The 22,508-nt window shown below is 35.2% G+C and overlaps 2 protein-coding genes across 3 annotated transcripts; both read left to right on the plus strand.

Moving 5' to 3' along the window:
* Window positions 1-15,048: 15,048 nt before the first annotated feature.
* LOC105772387 (G-type lectin S-receptor-like serine/threonine-protein kinase At1g67520) lies at window positions 15,049-18,158 on the plus strand. The gene is made up of 7 exons (XM_012593658.2): window positions 15,049-16,231; window positions 16,348-16,458; window positions 16,553-16,728; window positions 16,816-17,026; window positions 17,113-17,350; window positions 17,432-17,582; window positions 17,683-18,158. The coding sequence occupies exons 1-7, from the start codon at window positions 15,067-15,069 to the stop codon at window positions 17,989-17,991; spliced, it is 2,361 nt and encodes a 786-aa protein (XP_012449112.1). The 5' UTR covers window positions 15,049-15,066; the 3' UTR covers window positions 17,992-18,158.
* Window positions 18,159-18,869: 711 nt separating this feature from the next.
* On the plus strand, window positions 18,870-22,306 carry LOC105772388 (pentatricopeptide repeat-containing protein At4g20740). 2 transcript variants are annotated; one of them, XM_052632932.1, is made up of 2 exons: window positions 18,870-19,255; window positions 19,506-22,306. In XM_052632932.1, the coding sequence occupies exon 2, from the start codon at window positions 19,737-19,739 to the stop codon at window positions 21,891-21,893; it is 2,157 nt and encodes a 718-aa protein (XP_052488892.1). In that variant the 5' UTR covers window positions 18,870-19,255; window positions 19,506-19,736; the 3' UTR covers window positions 21,894-22,306. The 2 variants fall into 2 exon arrangements, with proteins under 2 accessions (XP_052488892.1, XP_012449113.1); XM_012593659.2 differs by having other exon boundaries at window positions 19,567-22,306.
* The last annotated feature ends 202 nt before the right edge of the window (window positions 22,307-22,508 follow it).

The following is a 22,508-nucleotide window of genomic DNA, read 5'->3' on the forward strand; positions in this document are numbered from 1 at the left end:
GTCATATTTGCTCTCGAAAGAGCAGATGCGCCAGCAAATCTATGTCGAGAGGGAACGACAGGGCCCTTTAAATCCAAGGAGAAGGGATAACGGCACAGGCCCATCAACAGTGCCCATACAATCACCGGGCCCACGCCTCAAGCGATGACACCCACACCACAGCCCTTTCAGATTATGCCAGGTGCATATCCTAGCCCTTATATGTATCTTAACCCTTATATGTTTCCTTTTCCCAATCCTATGCTAGGTTGAGATGCACGGCCCGATGTATCTCCTTTCCCAGTGACTCTGACTCAACCGACGATATATAGGTCATCGTCGTAGGAGGGATCGCACAAGGCACCGTTGGGGAGCTCATCTTATTACCAATCCCCATCGTCTTATGGGATTCAAACACCTCCGTCGTATGTGATACAAACACCTCCGCATTCTTTATTCTATCATGCTTGGTCATCCTCCCAACGCATACAACCAGAATAACCACAACCCCCGTCGAAAGTTGAACCAAGAAGGAATCCAGCGCGTAACCGTCTACCACCCCCATGTGGCACTGATTTCGACCGACACATACATTGATTTTTTAAAATATATTTGTACAAACTATTTTTATATTATTTCATTTAATAAAATAAAAGTTGTTTTGGATCATTTTACCAATAAAGGCTTATTTCCAACTTTATTTATGAAAATGGGCCAACTTTTTCATCATTTACCGGAAAGGGCCAAAAACTACAAAACACGTCACATAGGAGCATTTTTGGGGGAAATTTCAGCAAATCGCGTCCTTAAGGGAGCGATTTTTCCATGTCAACACAAAACGCGCTGACGTGGATGCACTTTGCTGAGGCAAAATCACTCCCTCAAGGATGCTATTTAGCCCGTGTTTTTCTAGGGTTAAAGCGATTTAAATGTTTAGTCCCTAGGGTTTGTGGGTTTAGAGTTTTAAGGTTGTAGCGTTAGGGTTTTATTAAAATAATTTAGGGTTTAAAAAATAAATTAAGGTTTAGAGTTTTTTTAAAATTAATTAAATTAGGTTTTAGGGATTTTAAACAAATTAATTAAATTAGGGTTTAGAGTTTTTTAAAAAATTAATTAAATTAGGGTTTAGTTTTTTTAAAATAATTTTGTGTTTAGGTTAAGGGTTTAGAAAAAATATATTGACAATAAGGATTTTGTTTTCTCTCTACAATAGTTTCAGAAAAATTAATTTTGAGAAGACGATTCTGAAAAGATAATGTCAAAAATGCTTCAAGCAGGATGCACTGTTAGCAAAATTATTGAAAAAAGCTCCAACTTTGATGCTTTTTTTTCTACAGTAGTTCCTGAGAAAATAATTTTTAGAAGACGGTTCTGAAAAAATAGTCAAAAATGCTTCAAGCAGGATGCACTGTTAGCAAATTTTTTGAAAAAAGCTCCCACGTGGACGCTCTTTTTCTACAATAGTTCCTGAAAAAATAGTGTAAAAAACACTTCAAGCAGGATGCACTGTCAGCAAAATTACTGAAAAAAGCTCTCACATGGACACTCTTTTTCTACAGTAGTTCCTGTTTGGCCTTAGGCTATAAATGAGTCAAATTTCATTCTCTCAGGTTGCATAAGTTACAGCAAGAAAAATTAGAGAGGCTAAGCAGAATAGAAATTGAATATGAGTGAACATATTAGTGGTGTTATTTACTATAATGATGAGGTCCGTGACACCGAGAACGGTGTTGTTTTTTATTGGAGAATACAACACGACTGGTTATTAACTAGAACATAGATTTGACAGAACTTCATAAAAGAATTAGGCGCAAAATCTTTGAAACGACGCCAATGAGAGTTTCGTTTATTAAGTATCGATTTTGTGCTTTGATTGATCCTGTGACATATGACTCATTTGATATCAAATGTGGTAGTAGCTTGGAGGTGATGGTGCAGACTTATCTCATTAGTGGATCACTATATCTTGAGTTATATGTACCATTTTCATCGCCAAATGAAGCATTTGCGACTTCAACATCTAATGCTACTCGAGAGAAATACACGAACCCTACCCGATACTTCGTTAGTGGGAGGCAGAATACGGGAAGTGCCCATCTTTGGTGGCAGTATAGAATACACAACTTTTGCATGACACCCATCTTTTGTGGGTCAATGTTCGATGCTGGAAATACGTACTGAGAATGACATCAACTTCTAGTGGTTAGCAATTCACATTTAATTGGGGATGTTACGAAACGTCCACAAGAAGGGATGATATACTCCCTATGACGTCCACTGGCGAGGGGACCTCGTACGTTACAAATGATGGTGGGTTCGATGATGAGTCTGATGTGGATCCACCCCGAAAGTTTGGCCTCGATGGTGCAGAAGTTGCATTACTTTCTGAACCGGAGCCTATTCTAACCGAACCTGAAAACATTGAAGGGTGTTTAGATGAAGAATAAGAAAAAGGTCCATGAATCAGGGCGTACTCGCCTCCAGCCCACATGCATAATGTCGATCTATTGGCAGATGATGCTTTAGAGTTTCCAAATCCACCATAAGATGGCACAGTATGACAGTGGAAGAATCATTCCAATTGCGTTTACAATAACACCGGGGAGTCAAGTGATGACTAGGAGAATCATATACTCATGCAATTGCAGCTTGTCAAAATCTTCGTTTGGATCCCATGAGATATGTCAACGAAGTGTACAAAATAGAATACATGTACAATGTGTGGAGACACGTATTCCCACCGGTCCCAGATGAACGAAAGTGGTTGTCTATAGCGCTTGCTCCGTTCAAGTTGTTACCAGATAGAGAATTGCGTCGCAAACTAAAAGGTCGACTTTGATCGAGTAGAATACGTAATAATATGGATATCCGGGAAATAACGAACTAACAAAAGTTGTGCAGATGGTGTAGGAACCCAGGTCATACAATTCGAACATGTCCAAATCAAAATAGTTGATAATTGCTGTAATGAAATTATGTTGCATTATTTCTATTGTCTTATTCAAAAGAACTTCTATTTTATTAAAAATATAAAAATAATTTACTATTAAAATATTCAAAACAACTTTTATTTTATTAAATCAAACAATATAAAAATAGTTTGTACAAATGTATTTAAAAAATCAATGTATGTGTCGGTCAGAATTAGTGCCACATGGGAGTGGTCGACGGTTACGCTAACTCTAGAACGATGATCGGGTCGTAAATAGGTATATGATCATACTAAATTTTCCAAATTTTGATATATTCTGAGAAGAATACCAGCTAATTCGTATTCTATTACTAAAAGTCGATTTTGTGCTCATCATCGAGCATCTCAGGTGCCACGGGAATCAGTTGTCAAAATCTAAATTGTCGCAACACTCTATCCGTCTGGTGCATCTCGACAGTAGCATAGTTGACCAATGAGACCTTAACATGCCAAATGTTTGGATTTTGAAAGAATTCATTCGAAATTACTGCCCGAATTATCGGATCCTCGTATGGTATCCATTGAAACTATATGAACGTGATAAAAATATTACTTATATACATAATACTAAATACTAAATACTAAATATGAAACGACTATGTTATGTATATATATTCTATTTAATACTTACATGCGCTTCCGACCGTTGGTCTAATAGAAGTCGTATATCTTTAAAAGCAGTAGGTATTCCAATATAACTCGCCGAATGGTTCCACCTAATTAAATAAATTTTTAGCATAAAATTGTATTTTAAATCTATGTAATAATTGTTAAATCTAATATAAATTTTACCTTGTTATGAGTGGGAATGTATATGGGTGGTTCACTCGAGGACGTAAAAATGGAAAGTGAAGCCCAGCCCATAATTGTAGTAGTGATAGGCAACCTCCGACTTTGGCTTTATTAGGTGGCGTCTCCCCGTACATCTCCTGGTACAATATTGCCAACGCGGCAGACCCCCAACTAAGTTCACCAGCTGCTCTTAAATCATCGAGTTTCAGTAGCCACCTCAGATGTACGAGGTTTTGTGACAAGTCCGGCATCAGATAACCTCCAATCATCTCAAAGATATATGCCCGAGTATATTGTATTCTTTCTACTTCAGTCGAATCATTCCCCAGCTCCGGGAATGTGTTTCGTAACCAGCCCATCTCGATCTGACATTCGTAAATATTATCCAGAATCGCACCCAAAAGATCATAGCATATGGCTCCCCAATCAGCAGATTGAACGAACCCGGTGAGTACGAACCTATACACCGGCAATCTTCATTGTAACTGTACGTCCTCCAAAGTGATGGTACACTCTCCACATGGAAGATGGAATGTGTGCTTCTCAGGTCTCTACCTCTCTATGAACACGCTGATGAGTTTCGGGTCCAACTTACACCCTCGGCCTATATTGGTCATGTGCCAGAAACCCACTTCCCTTAAGTAATTTTCTATCAACGGTGATGGAGGACCAGACATATTACAAGTATAACATTGTAACATCTGATCTACAGGCTGTTATAAAAAATTATAAAATAAAAATTAATTAAAATTACATAAATGAAAAAAATATTAAATAATATTAAAAAATTGAAATTAAACTTTACCATTTTTATTCGTTCAACGGAGATATGTTTATGATCAAGACAAATTAATTCCCTGGCCATTGCTAACACAATCAAATATTTTTGAAATTATAAAAAGAAATACTAATTTAGAAAAAAATTTAAAGGAAATAATTAATTAAAAAGAGTTTTGAGAAATTTAGGGAGAAATTTGAAAGCCTTTTTGAGAAATTTGGAAGAAATATTGTGTGAAAAAAAAATAGGAGGCGATTTTTGTAGTTTTTTTTTACCATTGGACCCCCTAACGGTCAAAATTTTAAATGACCATTGGTAAAAAACACGGGCTAAATCGCGTCCCTGAGGGAGCGATTTTGCCACATCAGCAAAGTGCATCCATGGTAGCGCGTTTTGTGTTGACATGGCAAATTCGCTCTATAAGGGACACGATTTGCTGAAATTTTCCCCAAAAATGTTCCTACGTGGATGTGTTTTGTAGTTTTCGGCCTTTTCCAGTAAATAATGAAAAAATTGGCCCATTTCCGTAAATAAAGTTAGAAATAGGCCTTTATTAGTAAAATGGCCGTTGTTTTGAATATTTTAATAGTAAATTATTTTTATATTTTTAATAAAATAGAAATTCTTTTGAATAAGACAATAAAAATAATGCAACATAGTTTCATTTAAGCAATTATTAACTATTTCGATTTGGACATACTCGAATTGAATGACCTGGGTTCCTACACCATCTGCACAACTTCTGTTGGTTCGTTCTTTCCCGGATATCCATATTATCATGTATTCTACTCGAGCAAGGTCGACCTTTTGGTTTGTGATGCAATTCTCTATCTGGTAACAACTTAGATGGAGCAAACGATACAAACGACCACTTACATTCATCTGGGACCGATGGGAATACGTGTCTCCACACATTCTACATGTATTCTATTTTGTACACTTCGTCGAAATAGCTCATGAGATCCAAATGGAGATTCTAACAAGCTGCAATTGCATGAGCGCATGGATAATGAAGTGCGTCAAATGTCCTACAGTTGCAAGTCCTATTTCTCAGGTGTACATAATATTGTCTGCCGATAATACATTGGTTTGGTCTGTCGAACTCCGTCACACGAAACCATAGGTTGTCGCAATTGTGACACACTATGTACATGGTGTTGGCCCGCGCCTTCATATAATACCCCAAAAATTACTACAGTAAGAAAGTAAGATAGTATCCTTGATATAGTAAAATAAAGAAATAAAGTGACAAAAAGGGAAATTTTGAGTTATGTCAACATTGGGAAGTGCATTATGACATATTAATTCAAGAAAGCATTAAATCGCAAAAGTGAGAAAAGTTTTGTTGCCCAAGAGTAAATACTCAAAATTTAAGAGGTTAAAGTGTAAATATAAAAAAATTTAAAGGATCAATAGTGCAAATATTTTAAGGGTGGAATGATTTAGAAACTAAGGAAAATGGATGAATTAGGACCAAATTGAATAGGTGAAGAATGATGAGGGACTAAATTGTAATTTTACCAAATTAAGTGATGACTCAAGGATGAAATTTTAAAAGATCATAAAGGACAAAATGGTCAATTAGAAAGAGAGAAATTTAGAAGGCAATGATGATATTAGAGATATTTTGATGATATTTTATAATTATTTACTTAGATAAATATTATTTTATTAATATTTTAATGAGATATTTTTTATTATTTTATTTAGTATAAAAGGAAAGAAAGATAAAAAATTTTCATCATCTTTCCATGCACCCACGTGAGAAGAGAAGATAAGAAAGAAATTTTCTTTTATTTACAATTTGGTCATTTTACCAAAAATTTACAATTTTACTTAGAAATCAAAAGAATTTTCATAGCTGCCAAGAGAGAAAAATAATAATGAGACAATGGGGAGCTAGAATATCAAGTTAGATTCAAGAAATAGAAGCTGGAGAAGAGAGAAAATCAAGTTAAAGATTGAAATCAATAGGACAAGGTAAGAACATCAAGATTTCAATATAATTTTGAGTTTGATATTTGAAAAGTATGAAAATGATGTTAAAGTAGAGTTTTATTATATAAGGTTCTATGTTCAAAATATGTTAGTGAAGGAAATAAGAGGAAGTGATGGGAAATATTGTAGAGAAAGGAAAGGAGGGTGTTATAAATTTGGTTATCAACATTTTAAACTAAAATAGTTTTGAATAGCAGCAGTAGTCTAACTTTTAAAATTCACCAAAACTTTTATAAATTGAATTAGAGGTTAATTAAAGTATTAAATTAAATTCTATTGAGTCTAGTTTTACATAGAAGAAACGGTGTAAGCAAAAGAATTTCATATTATGAGATATATGAATTTTTGTGAGACAGGGTAAGATTGATTTTGTGTTCCCCTGTTCTGACTTTGGAAAATCATCAAAAATTGTAAAACAAAATAATTAGGGGTTTAAATTTATATTTTTAAATTCTTGATGGGTCTATTTTCAATAGAAACAAACAGGAACATCATCCAAATCTCGTACTAAGAGATAATTAATTTTTTGTAAGCAAAGTCCAAAGTTGTCAAATAGCAGAACAGGGATAAATTTGAAGATTTTACTGTACTTATTGGCTAAACTATAAATTCTGAAAATTTTATGGTAGAAAGATATTTGAGTCTAGTTTCAAAAACATCAAGCGAATCTTAATTTATAATTTTAGCTGAATATATAAATAATTTCTTGACTATGACTCAAGTGGACGACTTTGATATGAACATAAGTAAATAATAGAATTATAGATAATATTACATATAAGCATGTTATATACATTAAGGATGTGGAATGGAGAGGAGGAAAATATATGAATATTCAACTAGCATGGGTTTTCATTAAAAATGGCTAATTTGCATGTTTTAGGCTTAGGAACAAAATTGAATAAAAGTAACATTTTAAGGGTAATTTTGTAAAATGTCAAAATGACCAAATTGTATGAAATGAATTGTTTTATTGTCTAAATTAATATATTGAAAAAATTATTAATATCAAGTGGGTTTAGAGTTTTAATTTTGTTGTATGATGATATTATAAAGTGATTTTGTTAAATATTGATGTTAGGATCAACTTGTGAAAATGGCTAAAATATTAGGGTTTGGTATCAAATTTCTATTTTATTAAGGGTTTTTGATATCCTAGAATATTTGGATAAATTATTAATTGAGGAAAATTAGTTGTTTTGATAGATTAATTAGTTAAGGGACTAAATTGTAAAAGTTGGGGTAATTATGTAAATTTGAAAAAATTGAAGGGTATAAATAGTGAAATGAATTGGAACTGAAATATATGCTAATGAATGAGTATTTTTATATTTTAGGTCAAGATTTTGTAGATACTGTGAAAAGGAAAAATAGCGAATAGTCCCTGAACTCCTACAATTATTACAATTCAATTTAGGTAAGTTTGTATGGTTAAAATTTAATGTTTATTTATTAAATTGATGAATGGTATTATGTATTTTTTTCATATTTATTACTGAAAACAAAATTATTGTTAAATTATGAAATTGAATTAAATGTTCAAAATAAGTGGAACGCATGATTGAGTACAATCGTTCTGTGGCAAAGGATGAATTGACGGATAAGACCATAACTAAGTTATGGAACTATGAACGTAAGACCATGGTTGGACCATGACAGTGTTTATATGTAAGACCATAGTTGGGCTATGGCATTCTGATGATAAGACCATAACTGGGTTATGACACTATGAACGTAAGACCATGGTTGGACCATGGCAGTGTTTATATGTAAGACCATAGCTAGGCTATGACATTCTGATGATAATACCATAACTGGGTTATGGCACTACGAATGTAAAGGATGAATTGACGGAAAATGTAAATGATGAATTGACGACAAATTACCCAAGTAAACCGAGGTTCAGCATTTGTTGCGAACTTTCGTGTTTACCTTCTGTTTAGCTCTCATGAGTTTTTGTTTAGCCTTCGGGCTTCTGAAAATGATGTACTCATATCCGTAAGTTGTACTTCGAATGGTAAAAGAACAGGAGTTGTTTTTTAGATGATATATATATGAAAAAACGGTAAGAGAATGATATGTGTCATGATATGTATATATATCAATATCTTAAAATGTTGATACATGGAAATTATGTAAGTTGTGATGAGTAATAAACTCAAGTGTGATATGTTGATAAAATAAGTTTATCAATGTTGAATTTATATGCAATATGTTCAAGTATGCTAACAAGTGTTGTTGTTGACGCTTAGACAAGTGCCAAGTTACTGGTTAAATGGTAATATGTTTATTATATGATGCGTTGAAAGGGTAAGTGCTCAAATGAAAATATACTTGTGGTCATGAAAGAGTGGTAAGTTTTAAGTTATGCAATTCTTATAAAGTGAGTTATCGTGTGATTAATTCAAAAAAGGTCTATGTTTAAATACACTAGCTTGTATCTGTGGTTGAATAATATGCTTATAACTGGTGTGTTATGCATATAGAATGAGTGTGGAAAGTAAAGAAACGCAAATGAAAATAAAGAAAATTTGGAAGAGTTAAAGTTGCTTAAAATCCTACTATATGCTAGGAATATTATGTATAAGTGATATTGTAGATTTATTCACTTAGTGAGTTGTTAAATATAACTTCATGAGTATTGTGGTAGCAATATTAGATTATTCTTGATAAGTATAAATTTCATATTTGAAAAGGAACTATTACGATTAAAGTTTATACGAGTTTACTAAGCATTCATTGCTTATGTATTTTTTTTTCTACTTTTCAGATTATTGGAAGCTCAATTGGGTTGGAAGCTTGTCAGAGATATATCACATTATCCATCAGTTCTATCAGTATTTTCGAATGTTTTGATTTTGGTTATTATGACATGTATAGGTATTTTGTTTAATAATGACTTATATGTAGTGTGTTGAGTTTAACCACTTATTTTGGCTTGTTTTGAATGTATAATTATGACTTGTTGATATGTGTAATGTTGATTGTAGATAGACACAATTGGGTGAGAAATATGGCTTGTAAAATGTCCTATTTTCATCCACACGGGCAGAGACGCAGGCGCATGTCTCAATTGTGTGTGACACACGTCCAGGTGACACGACCGTGTGTCTCCTATATCTTAAATTCGCACAAAATAGAATGCTCACACGGCTTAGCACACGGGCGTGTGACTTGGTCGTATGACCCAAGTCAGTATACTCACATGGGCACAGACAAGGGCTGAAATACAGTCGTGTGTCCCTATGTCCAATAACCACACGGCTTGGGACACGGGCGTGCCTCTAAACCATGTGAGTCACACGGCATGGCCACACGGCTGTGTGACCCCTGCAGTGTTGAAAACTTTAAATATTTTCTAAAATTTTTTTGAGTTTTCGACTTAGTCCCTATGTGTTTCTAATGCGTAAATTTGGGCCTCGATGGCTCATTTAAGGGACATATTGTATGACCATATCGTAGGCCACCGTCGTATGCTTGTGTCCACTGATCGAAAGGTATGATACAGAGGTAGTCTGCACCTTGATCGTTAACTGACCACAAAATCGCCAACATCTCATGAAAACAGTCATTATTGATCTCGTACCCTGCCAATATAAGTTGATAGCGAAAATTACATATCATTCTTCCATTCAGAATAAATTGAATATTACAAACGAAATTATATTAATAGAGATTAAATACCTATGTTGGTCACTTGCCTTCGTTCAGCAGTAGACCGATATTGCCCATAGTAGTTGGATGCAACGTGCCTTAGACAATACCGATGGTGTGTGCGATCCCATAGGCTTCCTTATCGCTCAATTGTGGCTATTATTCCAGTGCCCCGATCTGATATAACGCAAATATCAGGTTGGGGGCAGACATGCCTCCTTAATCTAGAAAGAAAGAAATCTCAGTCATCATCTGACTCCCCCGGTGTTATTGTAAACGTAATTGGAAAGATTCTTCCACAGCCATCCTGTGCCACAACTAGCAATAGTCGATGGGTATATCTACCATACATAAAGGTACCGTCAATTTGTACCAATGGCTTACAGTACACAAATGCTTCCTGACATTGCTTAAAGCTTTAGAACAGATGTTTGAACACTTGGCATCCACGGAGCAAGCGTCGTTGTAGTAGGCATGACCCATTTCAAGGTCTGTTATGCAACCTAGGATGTACCTCTCTAGCACCTGACACCACTGCCACACCTCATTATATGAAGCGTCCCACTCACTATGCATCTTTTCCAACGCCTTCTACTTAGCTATCCAAGCCTTGCGGTAAGAGGGTGTGTACCTCAATTGGCTACGAATATTGGTAATTAAGACTGACACAGAAGTATTGAGATTCACCTTCACAATCGGTAGTATTAAGCTAGCTATCATATCTGAACCTATCTTGGGATGATCTTGTGAAACACCTGTCAACGAAGTATGTTAAATAGTGCAACATTAAGTAATAATAGTATTATTCAAAAATCCTAAACACCCAATGATACTATACCGACAACATAGGTATGTGGACCTTTGTACTTTTTTATCTCTCACAAGCCTATCTTTTTCCTAATCGAAGCCATGATTTTCCATGAACATGTATCGTATTGCATTGTACACTTGTCCCCGAACTTCTCAGATTTGGATTTAACCACGTGGTAGTTAACCCCGTTCATGATGCTATGTTGTTTCAATGCACCAAGAAAACTATCGTTACTGGAAAACTCCTTACCAACTTCTAATTCACCTGAATCCAATGACAAACTTGTATGGCTATGCCTTTTGTGTGGTAGATCTGGAAACTCTAATGCATCATTTGCCGATAGATCGACATTATGCATATAGGATAAAGGCGAGTACGCTCTGAATTGCGGATCTTCTTCTTCATCATCTAAACCCCTTTCACCATCTTTAGGTTCTATTGGAACAGGCTCCGGTTTAAAAAATAATTCAACTTCTGCACTATTGAGACTAAGATCTCGAGATGGATCCACTTCGGACTCATCATCCAACCCATCATCATCTGCAACGTATGAGGCCCCCTAGCCGGTGGACGTCGTAGGGAGTATATCATCCCTTCTTGTGGACGTTTCGTAATGTCCCCAATCAGATGTGGATTGCCAATCACAAGAAGTTGATATCATTCCACAGTACGCATTTCCAGCATTGAACATCGACCCACCGAGGTGTATTTCCCATCCACTAACCGAGTGTCGTACAGGAGTTGTGTATTCCATACTACCACCAAACACGGACGTTTCTATGTTTTGCCTCTCACTAACGGAGTGTCGAGTAGAGGTCGTGTTTTCCTCTCGAATAACAGTAGATGTTGAAGTCACAAATGCTTCATTTGGTGATGAAAATTGTATATATAACTCAAGATAGGGTGATCCACTAGCGAGATGAGTCTGCACCATAGCCTCCAAGCTATGACCACTTTTGATATCAAATGAGTCATTTGTCACAGGATCAACAGAAGCACAAAATTGATGCTTAATAGACAAAACTCTCATTGGCGTCGTTTCAAATATTTTGCGCCTAAGTCTTTTACGAAGTTCTGTCAAATCTATGTTCTAGTTAAAAACTAGTTGTGTTGTGTTCGCCGATAAAAAACTAACGCCGTTCTTGGTGTCACGGACCTTACCATCATAGTAAATAACAGCACTAATACGTTCACTTATATTCAATTTCTATTCTGCTTAGCCTCTCTAAATAAATAAACCCTAAATTATTTTAACAAAACACTAACACTACAACCCTAAAATCCTAAACCCACAAACCATAGGCACTAAAAATGCAAATAGCCCTAACCCTAGAAAAATATGGGCTAAAACACGTTCCTGAGGGAGAGATTTTTGCCATGTCAGCAAAGCGCGTCCATGTCAGCGCGTTTTGTACTGACATGGCAAAATCGCTCCCTCAGATACGTGTTTTGCTGGAATTTCCCTCTAAAATGCTCCTACGTAGATGCGTTTTGGAGTTTTCCGCCCACTCCGGTAGATAATGAAAAAAGTGGCCCATTTTCGTAAATCAAGTTGGAAATGGGCCTTTATTGGTAAAATGGTCAATTTTAATTATAAAAAAAAATCAATTATATATAAATTTATATCAAAGTACCTCCATTTATATGGAAAATATATCAATTGTGATAATATGATTTCACTTATAAATAATTATATTTAAAAAATGATAAGTCTCAAAATTATAAATGAATTTTGATTTAATATGGAATTTGATACATAAACTTTGATTTTATGCGATTATACATATAAAACTTTGATTGTGGCTTAAATACATATATGAAACTTTAATTTTGATTAAAACATACACATTTAAAGAAACAAATACATCAATTTATTTTATATATGAAAATATAATTATTTGTATATGAAATATATAAACATAAAATGATGTTATATCAATAATTGTGTTGATAATTTGTGAGAATTGGATAAAATCAAAATTTAATGTATAAAATTACACAAAACAAAGTTCATTTATAAAATTGCACATTAGACCAAAGTTTATGTATGGTTTTAAGATTTCAAAACTATCCAATTTGGTTCTACTGCATGCTCGGGTTAACAAAAGAGTTTTTATAAACTTGATTAAGGCTCAATTTTGATTGTATAATATGAAGTAAATGTGTTTGATATTCATTTGCATGTTTGAATGATATTTATTGTATAATTGGCAGTAGTTGTTCCGGCGACGAATGTGACATCTTGTGGCTCAAATTCGATAATCTAGTTAGGCGAGGGGTATTACAGAAAACTTAGAATAAAAACCAAGTAACACTTTTGATTTTACAATCAATGCACTCTAAATAAACATTCCTCACTGAACAGAAATAAATGCTCTCAGATCAGTTCATTCCCTATACAAGTCTTATTAATTTATAAGGAACTGAGACTTGTTAATATACTAGATCAATTAGAATAAATATTCCTAATGGAAAAACGTGATAAAAAACTCTAAGAATCTTTTTAATAAGTTCAGGATAAGTCTTGATTATTTATGATATGCTTTCAAGTTTATCTGATCCGATACAATCTCTTCAAAATAGGGAAGTCAATTCTTTGATCCGGTCTAAATTGACCTTTAGTATATGTTGCTATAAAAGGTTTAAATATCATAGATGCGCTTGCTAATTCCATAATGTTAGCAAATATCAAAACCCAAAAATTTTGTTACCAAAATTGACCAACACTAAGCATGGCAAGTTTATAGTTGAGCAGTGCCAAACACCAATGTGCACTGCTCCTTGGTACTCTTATAAATTGCCTCAACAATTACCATAATAGTAAAAAATTAAAATTTTTATATAATTTTAATATTATTCATATACCAGTTGGTGGACCATGTTTTGATCAGTGTGGTCAGGATTAGGCGAAATGAGTCGATATGATTGATGCAGATTGAAATTTTCACCAGTGTAAAAAAGGAAGTTTGTTATTCTAATTTATTACTAGAATAGTGCACAGCTACTAGTATGACTAGAATTAGTGCGAAACCGGCCACCATGCTGCTAAGGGATTTAAGGTATTGTATTTTTTCAATTTAATTTTTTGTATTTTTTATATGAAGCAATAAAGAAATGTACATATTGTGCTTGCATAGGTCATATTTTGTATTTTTTTATAAGTATAATTTTATATAAATATTGATGTAAGACTAATTCATTTTATGTAGGTTTATAAAGGGTCATAAGTAATTATAAAGGTTCATAACCATTTGAGTCATAAGTAAAAGTATTATAAAGGGTCTTGTACTATGAGTCAGATTGTGTTTTAATTTTTTTTAAATGGGTGGACTAGTCTCCGTACATTAAATTAAAGAGCAAATTGATCATTTTTATTAATTTTTTTCCATTTGTATTGTTAACTGGCGTGGTTGATTGAATAATAAAAATAGTGACATGTGACGTACCACGTGTACCTCAACTTGACGTATAGAATTAATTTTTAACAGTATAAATGGATGAATTTTTAACATAAATACTAGTTTATTCTTTAATCTAATGTATCAAAAATAATTTTCTAATAAAGGAAATAAAATACAATCTATAACGTTCAACATAGTTTTACCGAGTCAAACAAGGGAACATTGAAAGGAGAGTATTGGGTGAATCTAGTCTGCCCTTATAGTACTCAACGTATGTTTCTCTAAACCTAAAGAAATGGTCAAAATTGGGCTTTGAAAGATTAAATTTCAAAATAGTCTTCCAACCTTTGACCAATATTTAGAGCGGCTGAGAATAGGTTGCAGCAGCAATATGAAGGAATTAATATCTTGATGTGTAAAACTAATATCTCCCTCCATCTATGTGTACGACAAATTCAAAGCAACAACACATGCATTAATTCTCCATATCTTCGACCCTCTACCTTTGCAGAAAGTTCAAAGACGTGATTTAATTGAACATATGATAACATAGACAAGTTAAACAAACAAAAGTCAGAGATCAGAAAATTCAAACCTAACTGAATAAATTAATATATAGCTGCCATTAGCTTAGGACATTGCTTCTTCATTCATCCTCCTTGTCTTAAGTCTTAACTAAAACATGTTCAGTTTCCGAGTTGTGGTGCTTATCTTGGGATGCCTTTGCTTAACTGAAGCTGAAAGAGATACCCTAAACCCAGGTGATAAGCTGAGTTCCAATTCATCTGATAATCTTGTATCCCCAAATGGGAATGTCACCTTAGGCTTCTTCAGACAAGAGTACGGTCAGACTTGGAATGACAAAAGCTTTGGATATTATTTGGCTATGTGGTACGCCCAAGGCACGTCATACAACCATTCGATTTGGTTAGCTAACCGAGATGATCCCATCGCAGACGATTCGGGAGTTCTTGTCCTAGATGATACTGGACTGAAAATTACACGCATCGGTGGGAATCCTATCCAACTTTTCTCACTTCAATCTACCTCTATCACCATCAACACTTCCGATATGAAGGCGGTCTTACAAGATTCGGGGAATCTTGTTTTGCAAGGTACAAATGAGGAAAATGGGGAAAACGTAGTATTGTGGCAAAGCTTTGATTATCCAACTGATAGTTTTCTACCTGGGATGAAATTGGGGGTCAGCAATGAGAGAAGCTTCTCACTTACATCTTGGTTGACTGGTTCAATCCCCGCGTCTGGATCGTTTACAATGGAATGGGATCCTGCACGAAATCGATTAGTAGTTTGGCTTAGAGAGAGGATTTTGTGGACAAGTGGTGAAAATTTTGAAAATTTTGGCACCTTGGATCCAGTCAACATGAATTATGTTTTCACTAATGTTTCTAATCCAAATGAGAAGTACGTTTATTATACTCTTATAATTAGTCAATATACTCCGGAAGAGCGAAGGAAAAACGGTAGGATAGTGTTGCAGGACGATGGGGATTTACTACTTGGAGAAATCTATACAAAAAATTTACTACTCTGTGATGGTAATAGCACAGAGAATGGTTGCGAGAGATGGGAAGGACCAAAGTGCCGAAAGAAAGGTGATAAGTATGAATTAAGAACCATACGACCTTACCATAAAGATTCTTTAAACGACACATTATATGGAAACAACAATCTTTCCTTGAATGATTGTAAGGACATATGTTGGGAAGACTGCAAATGTTTGGGAGTTGCAGTGCAGGACCTTCCTTGTCGGTTTCTTTTAGGGTATTATTATGAAGGTGTGTCGTATGGATCTTCATATGCAGTAATAAATCGCAACCGTCCAAGTAAGTTTAATATCACTCGCTCATGTTCTAATCTTTGAACTTGTTTTGATTCGGTAGTATAGTATAAAGACAATCAAATTCATGAATACCTCTCTTGTTGTGTACATTGATTGCAGAGTCGAAAACTTGGATATGGATTTTAATCTCTATAGCAATGGCTCTAATGATCATAGTACTGCTTTCCACTCTGTTTTATTTGAGAAGGCGAAGGCAAATTAGAAAGGAAGGTACTAAAATGGAGGGGAATCTCAAATTCTCAATCAATTGATGTTTCAGTAGTATTCTTTTTTTTAATGTATCATTCAACTTTGCTTTGAACAGAAGAGTACCTACTTGACTTAATGACTTCAGAAGATGCAAATGACGTATCAGAGCTTCAAACTGGAAACAATGGTCGTAATCTAAACATATATACAGCAGCCTTAATAATGTCCGCTACAAATGGCTTCTCACCAGATAATTTGCTTGGAAGAGGTGGCTTTGGACCCGTTTTCAAGGTGTTTGCCAATCCCCCCCATAAGTGAATTAGCGATAATGATTTCATCAATCTGCCTCTAACACTTGAAAACTCGTTAAATCATTAGGGAGCATTGGATGATGGACAAGAAGTTGCAATAAAGAGATTATCAAGCGGATCAAGCCAAGGGCTAGTGGAGTTCAAAAATGAGCTTATACTTATAGCCAAACTGCAACACACAAACCTTGTGCGGCTCTTAGGCTTTTGCGTTCAAGGAGAAGACAAAATGCTGGTCTATGAGTACATGCCTAATAAAAGCTTGGACACTTTTATCTTTGGTCGGTACCAACTCTTTAGTTATTTCTTCAACTGTAGATTCCAATTTCTATGTTTACATTGTCTTTTGTTTTTTTCGTTCTAACAGATGACTCCAAAAGGAAGCTATTAAATTGGGATAAGCGTTTTAGCATTATTGAAGGGATAGCTCAAGGGCTACTTTATCTTCATAAATACTCTAGATTGAGAATCATTCACAGAGATTTGAAGTTGAGTAACATATTGCTTGACGAAAACATGAACCCCAAGATATCAGATTTTGGGTTGGCCAGGATATACAAAACCGGTGAAGCTGGATCAAATACGAACCGGATTGTCGGCACATAGTAAGTACACACTTCTTGTTTCCATGTCTCGTCCAACGAAAGAATATGGTTGTTAACTGTACTGTTGATGAATCAATGCAGTGGTTACATGTCTCCAGAATATGCAATGGAAGGAATATTCTCTGAAAAATCTGATGTATACAGTTTCGGAGTTATGGTTTTGGAAGTTGTCAGTGGTCGGAAAAATAGCAGCCATTTTGAGTTTGATCGTCCACTTAACCTGGTTGGATACGTAAGTTCATATCATATTCTTGCAGTAGTTAGCATAGACTAAGCTTTACCGATATAGAGCAAACACCATATTTTTCTAACACCATGATTGATGTCTGCAGGCATGGGAACTATGGAAACATGGTGGAGCATTAGAATTAATGGATCCAACTTTAAGTGATTCATGTTTTAAACAATACCAAGTTTTAAGATGCATTACATTGGGTCTGCTATGCGTGGAAGATAATCCGTTAGATAGGCCAACGATGTCTGATGTTATCTCTGTGCTAAACGGAGAGATGCAATTGGCATTGCCAAAACAGCCTGCATTTTCCACTGGAAGAAGGATTGTAGAAACAAATATAGAGAACAAAGAGGTGGAAATTTACTCATTGAACGGCCTAACCATGTCTACCATGGATGCAAGATGACCAAAAGACTTAATACTCTTATTTTTTATGTTTCCTGATCATGTTTAAAGTATTATTTAAGATATTCTTTTTATATTACACCTCTTAAAAATTAAAGTAGTTTTATGTACTTTTATAACTATTTATATCATTAGTTTTTAACAATGCAATTTTTATATTTTATGATCTATTTATATAGACCATACATATAAAATTTAATGTAAATTTAAAATTTTTAACTATTTATTTTATGTAAAAATTAAACTATATAAAATATTTTAAATAGATATAATGTGATTAGGAGTGAGCAAAATCCAATTCGATTCGAAAAAACTCGATAAAATCTAAAATTTTGAATCAAATAGTTCAATTAATTGGATAACTCAAATAAAAATTAAGTTTTTCGCTCAAATCGAATATGAATTATACAATTTGAATTATCTGAAAGTCCGAATAAGAAAAGACAAAATTACGTCATTTTGATAAATATTTATTTTTATAAAGTTAAAAGAGAAAACCATTACATTAAAAGAAAAAATAATATGTCTTTATAAATGTTTACTCTTTAAGTTAAAAGGCAAAATCATTATATTGTTTTTGTAGTTAAATAATTTTGTACTTTGTCTACTAGTTAAATAATCGGTTCATGTAACCGTAACAATGAGTATAAATAATAGGATTCATTAACTCGACTCGAAATTTTTTGACTCGATTCGATTTGGAAAAAAATTCAAATTGAATTCGATTACTAAAATAGAATTCATCAACTCGACTCAATTGAATACCGATAGCTAAATGTGATAAATATTTTTTTTTTTAACCCCTCTAATTTCACCTCAGGCGAAAGGTGAGGATATTTTTAAACCTAAAAGTCGTAGACCTTCCAAAACACTAGCAGCATTGCCATCCGCAATTACAACTTTACAAGCAGTCCCCTTCTCCCTCTGCCATTAAAAAATAAAAAATAAAACCTAATCCTAGAAATCCAAGAAAACAAGAGCCCGAACAAGTAAAGGATTAAGAAGATATCGTGGGAGTGGGATATTGAATCCGTCGATGCTTAGTTTTGGTGGAGTAGAAGAGGATCAAAGAGGGGGTTCTTCCAATAAACGCTCTCTCTGTATCTCCCCTTCGAAGTTGCTTCCTTTTTCATGTCTTCTTCATACACACCCTCTTTATTCTTTGCTCATTCAGGGTCTTCTCAAGCCCTAGGCTTTCATCTTTGCACTATGCCTTTTCTGTGATCTCAATCTTCTCCTTTGTATAAAACATGATTGATTCGAAGGTTTGTCCCCTTCCCCTTTGCCGCCTTGTATGATTTCAAATTTTTCGTGTTTCTTTTACATCTGGATTTTTGTTAAATGTACGCAACATGCCCTCTTTCTTTGTTAGAATTGATGTTTTTTATTGGATTGATGATTGTAAGCTGAGTTTGTGGAAATGAAAAATATGATTTGGTTGAAATTGGATTATTATGGATGATGAAAAAGAGATTGTCTTTTCCCTTTTCTAAGACAAGCCTTTATTTGTTTTAGGAATGCTGCCTAGGTCTCTAATCAGAATTGTGGAACCATTGTTTTCCCTGATTTTGAGCAGGTATTCGTTTTTGAGTTCTTCACTGAAGACGAAACCAGGTTGTTGCTGTCAAAGCAGTCATCTGGAATATCTTTGTTATACGGGGTGTAGATGGCTTAAGCAATCCTTATCAGTAGCCGGACTGCTGGAGCCAGCAAGTTAACGAAATCAAAAAGTCAAAAGCATCCAAAATGCCACCCAAGTCCGTCCCACTTCCGGCTAAACCCTCCAAACCCTACCTTTTCTATGGCCACCGGAAGCCCTCCCAAAACCGCCCCGTTGTTTATGGTGGCCTCTTTTCCAACCGCCAAGTCCTCAAACCTCCCCAATCTCCTCTACCGCCTTCACCACCCTTTGATCTCCGTAAATGGGATCCACATCACCTCTCTCAGAACCCATCGCCACCACCCATTCCCACACCACACCAACACTCAAAGCTATCACCAATAGCCCGGTTCATCATTGATGCCTTTCGCAAGAGCCAGTACACTTGGGGACCAAGTGTTGTCTTTGAACTCAATAAGCTCCGTCGTGTTACTGCATCACTTGTAGCGGAAGTGCTCAAAGTCCAAGATGATCCCATTCTGGCTTCCAAGTTCTTTCATTGGGCTGGTAAGCAGAAAGGGTTTAAGCATAATTTCGCTTCTTATAATGCATTAGCTTATTGCCTCAATAGAAATGGTCGTTTTCGAGTGGCTGATCAGTTGCCAGAACTAATGGATTCCCAAGGGAAGCCTCCTACTGAAAAACAGTTTGAAATTTTAATACGCATGCATGCTGATAAGAATAGAGGACAAAGGGTTTATTATGTGTATCAGAAAATGAAGAATTTTGGAATAAAGCCGCGTGTGTTTTTGTATAATCGAATAATGGATGCGTTAGTCAAAACAGGTTATTTAGATTTAGCATTGTCTGTGTATGAGGATTTTAGAGGTGATGGTTTGGCGGAGGAAAGCATTACATTCATGATTTTGATCAAGGGTTTATGTAAGGCCGGGAAGGTAGATGAAATGCTAGAGGTTTTGGGGAGGATGAGGGAGATGTTCTGTAAGCCGGATGTTTTTGCCTATACAGCTATGATTAAGATCTTGGTTTCTAAAGGGAACTTGGACGGATGCTTGCGTGTTTGGGAGGAGATGCGGAGAGATGGGGTGGAACCGGATGTAATGGCTTATGTGACATTAGTTGCAGGGTTGTGTAAGGGAGGAAGGGTGCAGAGAGGGTATGAGTTGTTTAAGGAGATGAAAACGAAAGGGATATTGATTGAGAGGGTAACGTATGGTGTTTTAATAGAAGGGTTCGTGAAGGATGGGAAGTTGGGATCTGCTTGTGGTTTGTTGAAGGATTTGATAGATTCTGGATACAGGGCTGATTTAGGGATATATAATCCTCTTATTGAGGGCATGTGTGATGTGAAGCTGATTGATAGAGCATACAAGCTTTTTCAGGTAACAGTTCAAGAGGGTTTAGAGCCAGGATTTGCAACCGTGAAGCCCATGCTGCTGGCGTTTGCAGAGATGAGACGAATGTCTGACTTTTGCAAGTTGCTAGAGCAGATGCAGAAGTTAGGATTTTCTGTTAATGATGATCTTTCTAAGTTCTTCTCGTTTGTGGTCGAGAAGGGGGAAAGAACAATAATGGCTGTACGAGTGTTCAATGAATTAAAAGTGAAAGGTTACGGTAGTGTTCGGATTTACAGTATTCTAATGGGGGCTCTCCACAAGACTGGGAAGGTGAAACAAGCATTATCACTCTTTCAAGAAATGAAGGATTTGAATTTTGAGCCCGACTCCTCTACATATAGTAATGCGATTATATGTTATGTTGAAGATGAGAATATCAAGGATGCTTGCATCTGCCATAACAAAATCATAGAGATGTCATGTGTTCCTTCCATTGACGCTTACTATTCTCTTACTAATGGTCTCTGCAAAATTGGTGAGATAGATGCAGCTATGATGCTTGTTCGTGATTGCTTAGGTAATGTTACAAATGGACCCATGGAATTTAAATACGCACTTACTGTTCTTCATGCCTGTAAATCAGGTGCTGAGAAAGTGATGGAAGTGTTGAATGAAATGATGCAAGAAGGTTTGCCTCCAGATAACATTATATGCTCTGCAATTATATCTGGCATGTGTAAGTACAGGACCATAGAAGAGGCAAGGAAGGTATTTGCTAATTTAAGAACACGCAAACTTCTAACCGAAGCTAATATAATTATATATGATGAACTATTGATCGAATATATGGAGAAGAAAGCAGCGGACCTTGTGCTTTCGGGACTCAAGTTCTTTGGCCTGGAATCTAAATTAAAAGCAAAGGGCTCCACCCTGCTATCTAGATAAAGAATCGAAGGCCAGTACCTATTATCAGCGGAGTCTAAACACCATTTTCCTGATTATCTAAACACCAGAGTCTGCAGGAAAGGTACCCTCTTGCGCCATTGAGCTTAACAGGTTATCAGCAGGGGTCTGGCTGCATCTATCAGCTCAGCTTGCTTGTTTTTGCTTCTCTCTGCTGCTAGGTCCAAATATGCACAGTGCAGTGTCTGTATGGTCTTTAAATCAAACAATGATGTTGTTGCAGTTCACTGTTTCTCAGATTTGGTGTCAACTGTGTCAATATCATCAGTTTTGGCTCTTAATACCTCGAAGTTAAAACTCATGTAAGCATGGAATACACCCTTTTGCTTGTTGTACTCATAAACCAAACTCTTCCAGGTTTCTCAAAGTAATGAATGCAGAGATTATTATATTTATATGCATCGTTTGTGCTGGCAGGGTTATGAAATGATTGCTCTTGATCCCATTATCACCCGATTGCCTATTCCCAAATGTGGAATATGTTTAAGATTATTATCTCAATTGGACAAAATTTTGAACTCTACAAATGATCTTGATTTAGCTATTATTTTATTTATTTCTAGTTTTAAATATTTCTTAATGGGTAGCAAAATTTGT

Source organism: Gossypium raimondii, chromosome 6 (genome assembly GCF_025698545.1).
Source record: "Gossypium raimondii isolate GPD5lz chromosome 6, ASM2569854v1, whole genome shotgun sequence".
NCBI classification, from domain to species: domain Eukaryota; kingdom Viridiplantae; phylum Streptophyta; class Magnoliopsida; order Malvales; family Malvaceae; genus Gossypium; species Gossypium raimondii.

What these genes read in the sequence shown, in the direction of transcription:
- LOC105772388 (XM_052632932.1), top strand. Translation starts at nt 19,737, where the DNA reads ATGCCACCCAAGTCCGTCCCACTTCCGGCTAAACCCTCCAAACCCTAC.
- LOC105772387 (XM_012593658.2), top strand. Translation starts at nt 15,067, where the DNA reads ATGTTCAGTTTCCGAGTTGTGGTGCTTATCTTGGGATGCCTTTGCTTA. An exon ending in CTTGGACACTTTTATCTTTG is followed by an intron (nt 17,027 to 17,112) that starts GTCGGTACCAAC and finishes TCGTTCTAACAG; the next exon opens with ATGACTCCAAAAGGAAGCTA. An exon ending in CACTTAACCTGGTTGGATAC is followed by an intron (nt 17,583 to 17,682) that starts GTAAGTTCATAT and finishes TGATGTCTGCAG; the next exon opens with GCATGGGAACTATGGAAACA.